Genomic DNA, 18179 nt, shown 5'->3' with positions numbered 1-18179 from the left:
TGGCCCCTCGGCAGTGAAAGGTCAGAGTCCTAACCACAAGACCACTGGACCAGGGGGGAATTCCCAAGGACACTTTTTTGTGTGTGTCTGTGTGTATTTATTGGCCAGCCAATGTTTTCTTGTTTGAAAATTAATAATTTCTTTTACTCATTTAACTATAATAATGATAACAGTAACACATGCATTCATTTTTTTTCAACAAACATTTATTGAGCACTACTATGTGCTCAGCACTATTTTAATTGCTAATGAGACAAATGTATGCCTCTGGGATGTAAGTTCCATGAGAAAAGAGAAGAATGCAGTGAAGAAGAAGTAAATAGTTAGGATGTCAGGGAGTGATATGGAGAAACATGAAGCAGGAACAGGTAAGGTTAGGAGGAAGAGAGAACAGGCTACAATTTTAAATAGGGTCTTCAAGGAAGGATTACTTAGGCAGGTGACATTTGAGCAAAGACATAAAGGAAATAGGGACCCAACCACGTAGATACCCGGGAAAAGCATTCCTAAGAAGAGGGAACATGCAGAAGCACATGTTATAAACAACAAGGTCCTACTGTAAAGCACAGGAAACTATAATCAATATCCTGTGATAAACCATAATGGAAAAGAACATGAAAAAGAGTGTGTATACATATATATATATATATATGTATATACATATATTGTATGTATACACACACACACACACACAACTGAGTCACTTTGTTGTATAGCAGAAATTAAACATAAAAACATTGTAAATTAACTATATTTCAATAAAATGAAGAAGCATGTTCAAAGGAGAACAAGGCCTGAGTAACCTGAAGAGACAGCAAAGGAGAGAGTAATAGGAGATGAAGTCAGGGAGCTAAAGGGTGGGGACACACGGAGGAGGGTCCTAAAATTTGGGTGATCACATACACTTTATTATCCAAGTTGGGACATTTTTAGAGTGAAAGGTGGGAGGTATCAGTAGGTATTGTGAAGCGTGTGAAAGTGTTAATCTCTCAGTCGTGTCCGACTCTTCGCAACCCCACAGGCTGTAGCCCACCAGGCTCCTCTGTCCATGGGATCTTCCAGGTAAGAATACTGTAGTGGGTTGCCATTTCCTTCTCCGGGGGATCTTCCTGACCCAGGGATCAAACCTGGGTCTCCTGCATTGCAGGCAGATTCTTTACTGTCTGAGCCATCAGGGAGGTCCATTAATAGGTATTACACTGGGTCTATAGATAGAAGCTGCAAGTGTCCTGGGAAAACTGGGACATGGGATCATCCTACTTATAGACTACTATAAAGACTTTAGCTTTTAAGAACTCTGACTGAGATGGAAAGCTATAGAAAGATTTTGAGCAGTAACATGATATGATCTCATTTAGATAACTCATATTGCTATGCTGAGAACAGACTGAAGGAAAGCAGGAGCAGGATTAAGGAGGGGGGACCAGTTAGGAAGCTAACAGAATTAAATTCCAGGTCTTAAAACTCCACATTCAAAAAGCTAAGATCATGGCATCCGGTCCCATCACTTCACGGCAAATAGATGGGAAAAAATGAGAATAGTGAGAGTCTTTATTTTCTTGGGGCTCCAGAATCATGGCAGATGGTGACTGCAGTCATGAAGTTAAAAGATGCTTGCTTTTTGGAAGAAAAGCTATGACAAACCTAGACAGCATATTAATTAGTAGAGACATTACTTTGCCAACAAAGGTCTGAATCATTAAAGCTATGGTTTTTCCAGTGGTCATGTATAGATGTGAGAGTTGGACCATAAAGAAAGCTGAGTGCCGAAGAACTGATGCTTTTGAACTGTGGTGTTGGAGAAGACTCCTGAGAGTCCCTTGGACTGCAAGGAGATCAAATCAATCAATCCTAAAGGAAATCAGTCCTGAATATTCATTGGAATGACTTGATGCTGAAGCTGAAGCTCCAATATTTTGGCCACCTGATGTGAAGAACTGACTCATTGGAAAGGACCCTGATGCTGGGAAAGACTGAAGGCAGGAGAAGAAGCAGATGGCGTCATTCGGATGGCATCACTGACTGGATGGACATGAGACTCCCGAGCAAGCTCTGGGAGTTGGTAAAAGACAGGGAAGTCTGGCGTGCTGCAGTCCACGGGGTTGCAGAGAGACAGACACAACTGAGCGACTAAACTGGACTGAACTGTGTAGGGAGTTCTGACCATAATAATAATTAGGCAAGAAGAAGAAATAAAAAGTAACCAAATTGAGAAGAATAAAATGAAGCTACAGTAATGAAAACACTGTGGTACTGGCAGAAAGACAGATATATAGACCAATGAAACAGAATAGGAAAAGCAGATTTGGGATGGAAGTGGGGGAGAGTAAGAGTACAAAGTAAACTGAGGTGTGTTAAGTTTAAGATTCCCATTAGACATCTGTGAGGATAGTGAATTGGTGTGTGAGCCTGAAGTTAAGCTCTCTCTGTATTTGGTGGTTGTTAATGTAGAAGTGGTATTTAAAATTGTAAGTTTTTTTTTTTTTTTTTAGAAGAGGAAGAAGACCAAAGACTAAGTTCTGGGCACTCTAATGGTTAGCAATAGAGGAGATGAGAAAGGGCCAGTGAAGGAAATGGTGAAGGAACAGTCAACAAAGCAGGAGGAAAACCAAGCAAATGTGATATCCGGAAAACATTTCAAGGGAAGAGAAATCAGTTTGTCTGATCCCTTGAGAGGGGTGGTAAGATGAGGACTATGAATTGACCTTTCAGTTCAGAAACATATAGGCCATTGGGGACCTTGAAGTTTGCTCTGGTGAAGAGGTGGGGGCTAAAACTTCATTGTAGTGGGCTCAAGAGAAAACTGGAAGGAAAAACTTGGAAGTAGCAAATATAGAGCTAACTATATCTATCGAGAAGTTATGCTGTAAAGGGATAGGGAGAGACGGGGCAGTAGTTGAAGGCAGAAGTGGGGTCAAGGGAGAGCTTTTTCAGTATTATAGAAATACTAGCATGTTTGCATGATGAATGATAAAGATCCAGTAGAGAGAGAAAAGATTGATAGATCAATCATAGGGCAGGCAGGACAATTAATTGCTGGAGCAATGTCCTTGAGTAGGTAAGGAGGGGATGGGGGCACCAAATACAGAAACACACACATACAGAGGGAGAGAGAGAGAGAATTCTCTGCTGGGAGCAGAGACCATTGATCTCAAATAATAGGAGAAAAGACAGAGTGTAAGGATACAAAGGCAGTTAGATTGGTAGATTAAGACGATAAGAGCTTAAGTGAAATAGGAAGAAAAGGCACAGCTGAGGGTGAGCATGGGGGAGGAGATATTAGAGTTCTGAAGACAAAGGTCATTGAGGACAGAGAATGGACCAGGGGAGCAGTGGAGCATGACTGTCAGTCAGCATTAAAGTTCCTCTTGATGACTGATGATTAATTTTAAATGAAACCAGTCAGCATGTTTTGCATCTTTTTTCCCCCCAGCGATGTCTAGCAATGCAGGTGCTGATGGACGTAGGAGGGGACTGGATTTAACCAGCATTGCAGTTTGCCTAGGAGAGTAAGGTGGACTAAGAAAGGGCAAGGAAGTTGATTATAATGATTAACTGGTGAGTACAGTGAGATGTGAGATAGAGGAAAACATCTAAGTCTGCTAGGTAGGGGGCTAAATACGTGCATTATCTCATGTGCTCCTCAGAGTCATCCCATGGAACTGCTTGGCCTCCTTCAGAGATGAAGAGGCTGAGATTTAGGAAGACTCAAGAATATCAGAGATATCAAGCGTATCTCAGAGATACTGCAGGTCCAGTTCCAGACCACCATCATATCACAATAAAGTGAGCCACATGAATCCTTTGGTTTCCCAGTGCACATAAAAATTATGTTTACACCATACCACAGTCTGTTAAGTGTGTAATAGCATGGTGTCATTAAAAAAATGTTCAAACCTTAATTTAAAAATACTTTATTGCTAAAAAATGCTAACCATCATCTGAAAATGTAAGGTTGCACAAAACTTTGTAAAAAAAAAAAAGCAGTATCAGTGAAGCACAATAAAATGAGGTGTGCCTGTTTAACTTGCTCAAGGCTACCCAAGCAATAAATGACAGACCCTGCACTAGGCCCAAGAACACTGGTCTCCAAAGGTGCACTTAACCTTCCTACTATTTGCTTCAACTGGAGTATTAGCTGGTACTTTTAAATTGATGAATAAACAGAAAGGAAACTAACTTTGTCCAAAATATTTTTGTTAACATTTTTCAAATTTGTGTTAATTTTAAGATTTTGGTGTACAGAAAATTTTTAAAGTTTATAGCAAAATCTGTTTATTTTACCTTATCTTTAATTCCCTATCCATCCTGAGAGTAAACAATTACCTGTATTTTCTTTCAGCTTATTTATTACTTTTGACTCTTTAATCCAGTAAGAATTAATTTGGTATGTGTTTTATGGTAAGATCCTGTTTTTTCTCTAGTTTGTCGGTTGTCCCAGAACTAGTTTTGAATAGTTTATCTTTTTCTTGATAATTTGTAATGCACTTTATCATATGTTATAATTTTATAAACATTTGGGTCTGTTTCTGGCCTTCCCATTTATCTTTGTATTTTTAAATCTGAAGAATGTTTTACCTTACAACTCTTCTTTCCCCAAAATTTCTTAGTCTTGCCTATTATTCTTTCAGATGCCCTTTAAAATTATTTTTTGAGTTCCTAAAATATGTCACTGGAATATTAATTTTAGTGAGTTAATTTGGTAAGAATGGTAGGTAGGCCCACAGCACTCATTTTACACACAGCATGTCTCTACTCAACTCTTAATAAAATGGAATAATTTTTTCACTTAGACTTTATATGTTTGTTTAGAGATTATTTGTAGGTATTTTATGTTTTTATGACTATTAAGAATGGATCCTATTTTTTTCTAGTGTATTTTCTAGCTGATTATTTCTAGTACATAAAAAGTTGCTGATTTTGGAAAATTTCTTATATGCCTCCACTTAAGCTGAAACTCCTAAATATTAGAACTTTTAGTTAATTCTCTTGGACTTTAAAAATAAAATAGAATATGATTATAGAATCCTTGTAATATTGATAATTTTGCCCATTTTATAATAGCTTTATTTTTAATCTATATTTTATACTATGACTATAGTTACTAAAGCCCAAAAATGTTGAAAAGGTGCTAAAACACATATCCATAAAATTACTGTTAATGGGATGCTTCCAATATTTCACTCTAACATACAGTGTAATATTGGCTGTCAGTCTGAGACTGATATTCATTAGCCAGTTCAGGTCATTGCCTTGTAGGCCTAATTTTAAAAGTTGTTTTTAAAAATCAGGAATACATCTATTTGGGCATGTATTGATCTATTTGGGCTTTGAACTACCAAAGAGATACTGCATTTGTGTACTCATTGCTTTTTTATGAATAGATTTTTAAAAGTCATGTTTTTACAATTATAAACTATAATAATAAAGTACCCATATAATATGCATATAATAACTGCAGTAAAAGGCAATGATCATATCCTTAGTTTTTACATTAACAAAAAAAAGCTTTAAGTGCATTTTATACTTCAGTGTTTAAAAATTTAAATGTAAAAAAAAAAAAAATTTAAATGTCTATGTTTCAAACAACATTTTCACCAAGCTAGCATTACAAAGTATTTTAATTGAAAGGAATATCATCAAATGCCTGTTCCGTGCAAGAAAGCACTACAGTAAGGATAAAAAGATAAGCAAGGCGAGGCGCCTGGCCTCCCGGAGGCTTATGGACACGTGGAGTAGGAGAAGGGTGTGGGCAACTAGACAAGAACCCAACAGAGGCAAGGTATAAAAACAAGTACCAGAAGAGCACAGAGGAGTGAACAGTCAATGCCGGTGGGAAGGAAGTTGAAGGAGCATTTCCTGGAAGGCAGCAGGACAGGCTCTTTGCATGACAGGCAGCTAGTATCCAGCAGGGTAGGTAGAAAGGTGATCCAGACAGGTTGCCCCAGTGGGGGAGATAAAGGTGCCGGGTAGATGAAGCTGTGTACCTGAGTCCCCAGTGAGAAAGTGTAAACTCTCTCAAGAATTCTAGTGGGTTCTAAGGTAACACTCAGAAGTGGGATCAGTGTGTCCGTAGGGGTATAAATATGTTAGAAGTACGGCAATATAAAGAAAAACTTCTGAGATAATCTGAAAAGCTCAAGATAAGGGTCTTGAAGCAATAAGGATTGTTTGCCAAGATGTTTCATCAAAAGTTCCTTTGAAAAATATTTAGATAGTAAATATTTATATTTGGGGATAATAAATTTTAGGAGATGATGCCAACGAGAAGCATATTAAAAACCAGTGGCTGCCAGTACTAGTGGCACACCAATGCGCTGGTGGTGTTAAAGGGTCAGTAGCTTGTCCCTTGCTGCTCCGAGAGGAGCTGCTCCTGGTGAGAGTATGGGCCCCAGGTCTTCGGGAGGAACTGTTTGCTATGTTATCATCTCAGCATGCCTCAAATGTGGTGAGATGCAGAGCTGACATTTATCTTCTGAGCTTATGTTAATACATTATCCCATCGGCGGCTTTTACCTTGCTCATTCCTGGAACTGAGATTCTGCTATTGCTGACCAGATGCACCCGTGGTTAAAGAGGCTACAACTGCATATTGTATTTAGGGAGGTATATATTAAGGGAAAGAACTGGTTTAAAAGGATCTCCAGATTGTTAGCTTGGATAGTCTTCTTCTGTGGTGCTGACTTCTCTTGGCTATGGGGCACACAAACCACCTCTACCAGCCTAACTAGTTTGTGGTTTTCCTGATTTTCTTTTTACAAAAACAAAAACAAAAACCCCTTAAGTCTTAGGGAACAGAAAGCTTAGTCAAGTGCTTACAAAGAGCACAACAAATGTGAATCATTTGATAGCCTGTGAGCCATAGCCACTGAAATTGTAGCCAGGAGTGGCCTTGTTTCCTTCTTAAATGCTGACAGGCCATAGAGCCAGGCTGTCTGATCTCTTGAGGCATTTCACTTGTAAATGCTATTAGTATCTGCCATCAATTCTTCTCAAAGCAGTGTATAAAATTTGCTGGGTAGGAATACTGGATATATTTGGTCATTTTGAATGAGCTGGTTTACTTATACACACACACAAGCCTGATAGTTTTATTAATTCGATGAATTTTTTTAAAATTTGGATAGTCTTTGTATTTGGAAGTTTAATCATTATATACGGATTTTCCAATCCTTGACCAACACGTTTTCTAAAAATCCGACAAACCTAATTCATTGAATTAATTAGGAAAAGTCTCTAGAAATGGTTTGTTTTTTAAAATAAGGAGCTTATCTTCAAGTCTGGTCCAGAGTTTGCCATATGGCAAGCATTTCTTAATAGCAAGGTCCATTTTAGTGTTTTTCCTCCTAGTCAGTCCTTTTCATCAGGAACAGCTTTAGTTTCTTCACAGGCTTACGGACGTTTTTCAATTCACCAAATAGGATGGGAATTTTATTAGAATGAAGTTATTATAACTTTGGGATTTTCTTCTTTCTCTATTGAACCTTTTGTTTTTTTCCCATATCTGAACCTGAAAATAAGATAAATGCCAAAGAAAATTAAATGGAAAAAAAATGCCAAATTGACACAGAAAAACATTTTTCTAGTCAATGAACAAGTAATTACTTTAAAAAGAACCTCATGAGCATAGCTAGCACTAGTATTCACGATTTTAGAGTTCCACTGAGGAAAGAGTAGAGTGGTAAGCATGAAGTTCTTAGTAAGTTAAAGTTGACATTGAAGTAGTTTTATCATTAGGAGAAACAACCTATCAAAACTGGGCATCTTTTGCTATATACATCCAGTCTGGATCACAATCCATTCACATATGGACTTATTTTTTATCATGGCTATGCACTAAAAACACATTATCTTATATAACGTCACAAAAGTCATATGAACTATTCCCATATAACAGATGGGAATACTGAGGTCTAGTGAAAACTAAGCAAATTGCCCAAGTTTGCAGTAGATTTGGGTTTTGAAGCCAGGCAGTTTCTCTCTAGAATCTAAACTTCTCTTGGACTTCCCTGGCGGCCCAGTGGTTGAGAATCCGCCTGCCAATTCAGGGAGCATGGATTCAATCCCTGGCTGGGGAAGCTCCCAGGTGCTGCGGGGCAAATAAGTTCTAGAGCCACAACTGCTGAGCCAGCACTCTAGAGCCTGCAAGCCCCAACTACTGAAGCCTGCGTGCCTACAGCCGTGCTCTGCAACAAGAGAAACCACTACAGTGAGAAACCTGCATACCACAGCAAAGAGTAGCCATTGCTTGGCACATCTAAAGAAACCCTGCAGCAACGAAGACCCAGTGCAGACAACAATAAATAAATAGAAATAAATGAACCTTAAACTTCTACTACCGTACCACTGATCTTTTAAATGTTTGCCAGTCTGTGTTGTCATAGAAAGATACTTGATTTTTGTCCCTAGTTTCTGAATAGAGCTCCTAAATCCCTTGTAATTTTCTGAGAGACAAGGATAACAGGAGTGTCTTACCTCTTATTCTAATGAGGTGACTCTTGGTGAGTCCCTAGATAGCTTCACGATGGAGGCTGGTTTCCAGAAAGACCGAGCCTTGACTAGAAGCCTGGAACTTTCAGCCCACCCTCCAGCCCCCAGAGAAGGGAGAAGGGCTGAGGTTAATTCAATACTGATCATGCCTGTGTGGTGAAAAAACCTCCATAAAATCTCCTAAACATTTACTGGGGTCTGGAGAGCTTCTGAATTGGCAAACACATCCATGTGCCGGGATGGTGATGCTCCCCAACTCCACAGGACAGAGACTCCTGTGCTCTGGACCCTTCTGGACCTCACGTTTTCCCCTAGCTGTTCATTTGTGTTGTTTATAACAAACGGGTAATAGTAAGTAAAATGTTTTCCTGAGTTCTGTGCATCATTCTAGCAAATTCCTGAATGTGAGGAGGGGGGTTGTGGAAACACCAGACTTTGTAGTCAAGTTGGACGTGTTGCAGCTCAGGGCAGGCTGCCCCCAAACATGCCACAGTGGCATATTGATTATTTTGCATTTTGATTTTGTTTTTGCTTTTGGTCACGCAGCATGTGGGATCTTAGTTTCCCAACCAGGGACTGAACCTGAGCTCTCAACAGTGAAGGCATTAAGTCCTAACCACTGGACTGCCAGGGAAGTCCCCATTATGATTATTTTTAATTCAAGTTGCTTGTGAAGGAGCCAATGCAGAAGGAAGCTCTGGCGTCCTCTGTGCCCCCGAAAGCAGGAAATAAATTCCTCTTGGAAAAGGCCCACTCCCCACATAGGGAGGTAGAAGGACACCTTTATTACCAGAGATGGAGAATCCAGGGCAGGGCCAAAAAATCTGTATAAATAAACCTTGCTGTTTCTTTACTAATTTACCACCCAGGCCCACACTTTATTTAAATTCCTTACTAATTAAGTGCCCAAGTTCATGTCTTTGGGAAACTCCAGAAGATAGTGAGGGACAGGGAAGCCTGGCGTGCTGCAGTCCATGGGGTCGCAAAGAGTCTGACACTACTTGGCGACTGAACAACAATAACAATTAAGCACTCAAACTAAATTTCTTTGTCCTATCAATTCCTCTCAGTTTTGTTGTTTCTCTGTCTAAAAAGTGTAAAAGCTGTCTGCTTTGGCCATGTCTGCAGTCCTCTTTCTGAGAGATCTCTGTATGCATGAATTAAAATGTGTTTTTTTCCTCTTAACTTGACTTGTGTCAATTTTGTTATTAGTTCAGCCACAAGAACTTAAAGGGGTAAGGGAGTAAATTTCCCCCTTCCCAACAGCCAGAAATGTGGATAAGCTTGGGGACCCATTACTTGTGACTGGCAGCTGAAGAGTAAGCTGTCTTATGGGACTAAGCCTTTAACCTGTAGAGTCAGACGCTGCTGCCGCCAGATGCTAGTCCCGGGTAATTAGTGTCATAACTGGATGATATTATAGGACATTTATTTGGTGTCAGAATTGGTTGATATCAGGAAGAAACCCTCACACAATCTCATAGGCCAAAAAATGATATTGCATTAAAAAATTTTTTTATTAATGTGGACAGGTATTTCCTTTTCATATACATATTTGGCCCTGAAATGTTCTTTTCTATAAACTGCTTGTTCATGACTTTTGCTGGTTTTCTTACTGAGTTGTTGATCTTTTTCCCACTGATTGCTAAGAGCTTCTTGTATCTCATCAACTCTATCTCATATCTTAAGTTTATTAGCTCTGTCTAGTGTGTTGCAAATATTTTCCCCCTGGTTTGCCGACCTTTGTTCTAATTTATGGTTTTACTTTTGCTCTACTGACAATATCTAAAATTGCTTAATCAAATATGTCGATCTTTTCCTTAATGGCTTTTTGCTTTTCATATCACACTCAGAAAGGCCTTCTTTAAGGTTATAAAGTATTTATGTTTTATTCTGGTACATTTATGACTTTATATTTTTAGGTCTCAATTTTTAATCTTTCTGGAATTTATCATGATATATTTTGAAGTAGGATTTAAACTTTTTATGTAGCCAAAATGGCTAGTTGAATATTCTAACACTTTTTACTGAATAATCTAACTTTTCCCCACTGATTTTGAAGTGCTACTTGTTATCTCACACTGAATTCTCTTATTGTATTCAGTTTAATTTTGAACCCTATCCCATTCCAGTGATTTCTTTTTCTGTACCGTTATCATACTGTTTTAATTACCATTGCTTAATAATATGCTTTATTATCTGATAGTGATACTCTCCTCTTGTTACTCTTCCTTTTCAGAACCTTCCTGTTTAACTATCATGTTTATTCTTTTTTTATACATATAATTTTTTAAAGTTCCACTTACCCTTTCACTTTCTGCATCTGCTCTAGGGTCTCTGGTAGAGTCCTTCCAAAACTTTCGGGGAAAAAAAGAGTGATAATTCCGATCAGGACAGTCAGGCTCCCCATGAGGATGTAGGGCAGAACTCTGTTGTAAGCACCTGTAAGACACAGTTAGATGTAGGGACTCTCCAGATGCTCTTGAGAATCACTTAGTAATGGTGGCACACAGTTTTAAATCTGAATACTTACAGAAGAAAAAGAGTGTGCAAAATACACAGTTTCTGTTTGGCAGATGTCATTGCCTCTGAATTTCCATAATCATTCACTCTTGATCTTGCATTATCAAAAGATCTTTCATGTCAACTGGTATTCCCTAAGCTGCTACTTAATCAGGTGTGATAGATGTTCTTTTGATAGAAATCTTTGCCTACCAAAGTTCTCTTAAGGTAAAAGTCACTGGAGATGGGGGATGGGAGGACACCACAGGGAAAGAGGTAGATCAGGATGTTGCAGGGACGGGTACTGGCTATGATGACTGATATGACCTTTGCATTTGCCAAGACCAGTAGGCTGCTGTAGAAAGCTAGGTCCACAGAGCTGTGAGACTCTCAAAGAAAATCTAAGTAATATATTCAATCCAGTTTAAATCAATAAATGTCAGGCACTGTGGTTTCTTTCTGCAGCATTTATATACTTGGTTTTATATGTAATTGGGAGAACCACTCCACCTCTTTATCTGGTGTTACTCGGACAGGAGAATAATAGATCTTCATCTTGCTTCCCTTCTACATACAGAGATTACAGAGGAATAACACAACCAAGAATTTTATTTGACAAAAAAAAAATATAAATCATTAATAAAAAATAAAAAAAACAAAAAAATATATAAATCTTGAAGCTTCTCCAAGGCCTCTGCTGTCACCAACAGGAGCTGCGACTGTGGAATAGAAAGCTCTTTCTCAGACTCCTGCATTTCTTATGTAAGTGGTCCACCATTAGACCACATGAGCATGGTTTGAAAGCATAGGGAAGATGAAAAGACATTCTACATAATAATGTACTTTCTCAGGTATTCAGGGCAGCTGTGTGGAAAATGTCTCTCTTTCTCTGTAAGGTTTTAGAGTGTACCTTTTCTGAGAATTCACATATGTCTTTGGGGATGTATGTGTGTGTGTTTGAACCAGTAGTAACTAGGAAGAATAAGGAACTGCGTCTCCATCTCTCACCAATAAAGTTCTTATGAGGTTTAGACTTCGAGTGCTAGAACCTACATACACTGAACATCTCATGAAAGCCCTTCTGATGGATAAATATGATCACATAAAAGCCAAAGTTCCTACACTGCAAAAAAAGTCATGAAGTCAAAATGGAAATGATAAACTAGGAAAAAATATTTACAATATATATACAGAGGGCTAATTTTTTCAATTACAAAAAGCTCCCCCACTCAAAATATAAGCCATTAGAAAGATGGGAAAAGACATGGACAGTCAGATATCTTAAAAATAAATAGAATGTCAATAAATATATGAAAAAATGTTCAACCTTATTCATAGTTGAGAAAGAAATGAAAGCAACAATGATATCCATTTTTCACACAACAAATTATCAATGACTAAAAAATTGGATGATTCCCATTGTTGGTGAAGATGTGGAGAAACAGACACTCTCATATATTGATAGTTGGATTGTAAACTGGTATAGTATTCAGAAGCCAATTTGGCAATATCTATGAAATTTTTAAATTGCTCCAGCAATCCACTGATCCATATATACAAAGGCTGTGGGGGTGTAGGGCAATGTTCACTACAGTGTTATTTGCAATAACAAAAACTTGGAAATGGTCTAAATATTCATTCATGAACCTAGTTAAATAAATTATGTGTACACATATATTAGAAGTCTATGTACTAACTAAAAAGAAGAAAAAAGAACTACATACATACCAATTAGACCACATGAGCATGGTATGAAACTATAGGGAAGATGAAAGGCGAAGATGAAAACTATACATACACCAATCAGGAAAGATATTCTGATACAATGTTAAGTTTAAAAAAGTCATGAAACAATATTTATGATATAATGTTGTGTATTTAAAAATGTGTGTGTGTATTGTACAAAACGAAACGTCTGGAGGACTACTCACCAAATGTCAATATCAGTTCCTCTGAGGGCTGTGATTTGAGGAACTGAGAGAGTACAAGTGATCTTGTACTCTTTCTAGTATTTTCTGTGCTGTTTGCATTTTTCACAACAAAAAGTCCATTACTTATAGATATATTTTTAAAAAAGGATAGACTGATAAGCTGCATCTCACCTAGGTAAACAAAGTAGGGAGCAATGATGCTGCCCACTCTGGAGGCCATGGAGGTGACCCCCACTGCCATGTTCCTGACCAGGGTTGGGTAGAGCTCTGCAGTGAAGACATACAGCATGGCAAAGGCAGAAGTGACCCCAAATTTTCCCAACATGGCCAGACCAATGGACAAGAAGTTGTAATCTGGAAAAGAGACCCAGTGTAAACAGAGGTACTTTTAGAAACAATACACTTAACAGTTGTTTGTTTTGTCCTTATTGCTTATATAGGAATGTTTTATAATATGTTTCATATATAAATATTTTATAATGTAAAGATATTCCCTAAATTACACTTCTTCTTCAAAGTCTTACTAACTGGACCTAGAAAAAGATGGAGAGTGAAGGGTGCTTTGAGCTTCACTCTTCTATCATTCTAGATCATTTATGCATTCCGTGACCTTATCTACACTTTAATTACAACAGTTTCATAGTCAATTGTTAGCTTGTTAATGCAGTTAAGTTTAATCTTTGAAGAGAAGAACCAATCCTTTTATCCTACTTATTATTATTGAGATATATACTTCTATGTATAATACTATATATCAATAATCTGTTGACTTAATGCTGTAACAATATGAGAAACTTGGACATAAGAGGAAAAGAGAAGCGTGTATCTTTTCATGTGCTTTCCAACTAAAAGCTTACAGACCATAAAAATCATTGAATTTATACTGGAACTGGCATGTACTACCAACTCTTAACACTTGTATATATACATCAATCAGAGAGAAGGTTTAAAAGTACCAAGAAATTAGCACTCAGGTTTATGACTCAAAGAAAGGTTTGAGGGATTAGGTGAAAGTTTCTATGAAGGGGATGCACTGCGAGCATTACTCTTCTTCTGGTGGTGATTTCTGATTCTCTGAGGCTAACCCTTCTGTTTGAAGGGACTAATTTTGAACAAAGGAAATCACAGAGTTAGCTATCTCTCCTGTAACCGACTTATGAATGGTTTATTATGTAAGTGACAGTAAGTGAAAGTGAAGTCGCTCAGTCGTGTCCGACTTTTTGCGACCCCATGGACTATACAGTCCCTGGAATTCTCCAGGCCAGAATACTGGAGTAGGTAGCCTTTCCCTTCTCAGGGGATCTTCCCAACCCAGGGATCGAACCCAGGTCTCCCGCATTGCAGGCACATTCTTTACCAGCTGAGCCACAAGGGAAGACCATTTATTATGTAAAAGCTACATAAATAGGGAACAGTGACTAATAATTAGGGCTTCCCTAGTAACTCTGATGGTAAAGCATATGACTGCAATGCAGGAGACCCAGGTTTGATCCCTGGGTCAGGAAGACCCCCTGGAGAAGGGAATGGCTACCCACTCCAGTATTCTTGTCCATTCTTGCCATGGACAGAGGAACCTGGTGGGCTACAGTCTATGGGGTCGCTTGCAAAGAACTGGACACGACTAAACGACTAAGCACACACGCACACATGACTAATAACTAGCCTGGTCGAGGTGTGGATCTTTTCTGGTAAGTTGTTAATATTGCATAGCTTCTTACCGGCAGGTACCAATTGAATTAAGAGAAGCACACTTCCTCCAAAGAACAGTACTCCAGCTATGACATAACGTCTGGGTAGGGTTCGAAGTAGCAGCCAGGCTGCAATGTAGGCTGGAACTTCAATCAAGGCAGAGAAGAAACAGTTCAGGTAGGGATCTCCATGTAAATTAGGAGTATTGAGAGAGAGAGCAAAGTAACCCACGGAGGTTAACATCCTGGAAGTCAAAAGACAAAAATGACAAAAGGATGGCTTGAGTCACTTTACAATTTCATAATGGTTAGGAAGTTGTCCGTATCTTGGTATCTTACAAGTAGTGACTAGCCACATAGGGCTATTTAAAAGTATAAATTAAAATCAAATAAAATTTAAAATTTCATCCCTCACTTTGGCACTAGCCACACTTCAATTCCTTAGTAGCCACATGGAGCTAGTGGCTACTATAATGGACAACAGAGATATAAAATGTTTTTATTATTGAAGAAAGTTATGTTGGACAGCACTAAGTCTAAATATACAAATATTCAACAATTACCAACCCTAATCTAGCTAATTTCAGGTTTCAGTTAGAATAGCTTGTACAATACATTCTCATCCCCTTAGAGATATTATTTGAAGAAAGACTGTCACATCAGTGAACATAAAATCCATATTTCATTCTCCCCCCCCCAAAAAGAAAAAGATACATAGGTAATACTGTGGGATCCACTTACAGTAAATTCCAATTGACTTAGTAAAACTCACTTTAGGGAAAAAAATGAGTCTCACTCATAATGCTTCAAGGTATCACAGAATGCACATTGCATATCCCGCCATTATAGTTAACTTCCACATAAAAGCTTTTCTGTGGAAAAAACACTAAGTTATATATAACACTATGCAGACTCCTCTGTGGAGAAATTTGCTTATTATCAACATGACTGAAAAGCAGAGAAAATCTGAAAAATATTTTCAGGAACACTGTTGGATCTTCTTATATATACTCTACTAGGTTGGATAGCACAAGGGCTAATCCAAAACAAAACACGAAACTTTATTCCTCTAGGATCTTAGTGATTCTCACATTTGATAATAACAGCAGCATGAATAAAACTAATGACTACTTTATTGTTGGCCCAATAGTACCCCTTCTCAAGATATATTTGCATCCGTGATACCTGCTGACATATAAGAACTAATTAGGTCCATTGTGAGGAAAGCCACGTGTCTAGGACACACTTGCTTAATTCAGGGGCATAAATTCTGTTATTGATGACTTCTAATTGTAATACAAGGTGGCTCTAAAATTAGACTAGCTGCAGCGTGAGCCTGGTAGTTCTGATTACCGTCATTTTTTGTGCTGCCATCATGGAGTAGGCATGTTCTTTTCTTTCTGCCTTCTTCCTAATTTCTTGGCAGATATATTATTAAATCTTACCTATAAAGTCAGTTCATTATTTATGTGCCTTAAAAATCACTCAGTAAACTGCTGTTAGCAAGTGTAAAAAGCTTGTCAAAACTCCAAGTCAGGCAGTGGAGACTCAGGGTATTCTAACCTCACTGATTAATTGCCTGTACAACTTCTGGAAGCAGGAGATGAGTTAACATCTCAGCTTCAGGCATCAGGGATAGCATTAGTTTTAATCCCAGTAACTTTAGGAGGGGCAGGGGACCCTCTCCATGTGGGTCAAATTTCCCTTTAAATATTGTTCCCTTTGACAATTTTTTCAGTATCCAGTTCCATAAATCAAGTTGAAAGTGCAAGTTGCTCAGTTGTGTCCAATTCTTTGCTACCCCATGGACCATACAGTCCATGGAATTCTCCAGGCCAGAATACTGGAGTGGATAGCCTTTCACTTCTGCAGGGGATCTTCCCAACCCAGGGATCAAACCCAGGTCTCCCGCATTGCAGGTGAATTCTTTACCAGCTGAGCCACAAGGGAAGCCCAAGAATATTGGAGTGGGTAGCCTATCCTTTTTCCAGGGGATCCTCCCAACCCAGGAACTGAACTGGCGTCTCCTGCATTGCAGGCTAAGAGCAATGCAGTTTTACCAACTGAGCTATCAGAGAAGCCCTTAAATTAAGTTAAGGGCTTTCCAAATAACTTAGATTCTAAAATTCTAATTTTGTCTCAGGAGGACCCAGGCCTTGACCCTGTCCCTTGAATGAAAGAAAATCAGCTCTATATTTACACGCTGTATGTCACATTTCCAGATCTCTTATTACTTACCATAGCAGCAAAGACATAATGGTTATTGTAGCAATGTTCCGAGTCCTAAACAGGTCCAAAATGAAAACTTTCTGCTGCTTCAGGGGGAGTTGCTCCTGTTGCTAAAGTAATGCACACAACCATGAGATTAAGAGATGATGAGGAAGTATCTTTGGCTATGACAGTATGTTCTTAATGCGTGTAATTCACTTCACTTTGAACATGCTTAGAAGTCTGGAATTTGCATGGAGTAAGAGCATCTAAATATAGGATGCTTATTCTGACATTTAAAAATGTTTATGGCCCATTTTAGGCAGAAACCTTTAAAACATAAAAATTAGCTTCACTATCTCTTTATGTAAAGCCTGACTGCTAACATAGATTTGCCGTGACTCATGGGCATCACTATGGGTGACCTTAATCACACTGAACCTTAGGGCCTATTGAGTGGGTAGGGCCATATAGCCCCAAACTACCTTGAGGTTCATATCTGCTTTTTATACTTTTCCTGTTTTTGTCTCAGTGTTAGAATACACTTGGGTTAACTAGGGGACCTTGAAAAAGTTACTATTTATCCTCTGTGAGCCTCAGTTTACCTCTCTATAAAATGCGTATCATAATTAAGAGTTGAGAAGTTTAAGTGAGGTCATATATATAAATCTTAACATAGTACTTGAACCATGGTAAACACCCATACACTTTAACTATTATTTTAATTACTGCACCATTGAGGAAAACACGTAAGCTGTTGATGGTTGGTGGTATTCTTACTGTTGTTAATGGACTTCCTTCCCTTGCTTTTAATCTACTGAAATTAACTTTTCATGTGTTAGGAATCCAGATAATCAAGCTTATTAGAATCGGAACTATACTATTTGCATTAGCCAAGACAAGGATACAACCCAAGTGCCCATCAACAAATGATTGGCTTAAGATAATACGGTATATATACAATGGGATATTGGTCGTAAGAAAGAGTGAAACATTGTCATTTGCATCAGGAGAATATTTCACTCAATGAAGTAAGTCAGAGGGAGAAAGACAAATAAGATATCATTTATATATGTAATAAAAATGCAAATGAATCTATATAAAAAACAGAAATAGATTCACAGACATAGAAAACAAACTTATGGTTATCAAAGGGAAAAGGAAGGAGGGTCAGAGGGATAAACTAGGTGTATGGGGTTAACAGATACAAACCACTATACATAAAATAGATAAGGAACAAGGAGTATTTACTATACAGCATAGGGAAATATATTCCATATCTTTTCATAACCTATAATAGAAAATAATCTGAAAGAATAACTGAATCACTTTCTTGTACACCTGAAACTAATACAATATT

The 18179-nt window shown here is 38.2% G+C and overlaps 1 protein-coding gene across 2 annotated transcripts in view; it reads right to left on the bottom strand.

Moving 5' to 3' along the window:
- Positions 1 to 7075: 7075 nt before the first annotated feature.
- The window catches only part of SLC22A4 (solute carrier family 22 member 4), a 40608-nt gene continuing 29504 nt past the window's right edge, over positions 7076 to 18179 (bottom strand). The window contains exons 6-10 of one of the 2 annotated variants that reach the window (XM_043466009.1): positions 16850 to 16950; positions 14642 to 14856; positions 13095 to 13277; positions 10797 to 10932; positions 7076 to 7510 (exon numbers count right to left, since the gene is read on the bottom strand). In XM_043466009.1, the coding sequence (XP_043321944.1) occupies positions 7435 to 7510; positions 10797 to 10932; positions 13095 to 13277; positions 14642 to 14856; positions 16850 to 16950 (711 nt within the window). In that variant the 3' untranslated portion in view covers positions 7076 to 7434. Of the gene's footprint in view, positions 7511 to 10796; positions 10933 to 13094; positions 13278 to 14641; positions 14857 to 15352; positions 15484 to 16849; positions 16951 to 18179 lie in introns of those variants that run through there. The other variant, XR_006269063.1, reaches the window with a different exon arrangement.

The sequence above is a fragment of the Cervus canadensis genome, chromosome 4 (assembly GCF_019320065.1).
Source record: "Cervus canadensis isolate Bull #8, Minnesota chromosome 4, ASM1932006v1, whole genome shotgun sequence".
Lineage (NCBI taxonomy): Eukaryota > Metazoa > Chordata > Mammalia > Artiodactyla > Cervidae > Cervus > Cervus canadensis.
Note: the sequence above shows the minus strand (reverse complement) of the source record. Positions and strands in the feature narration are given on the sequence as shown.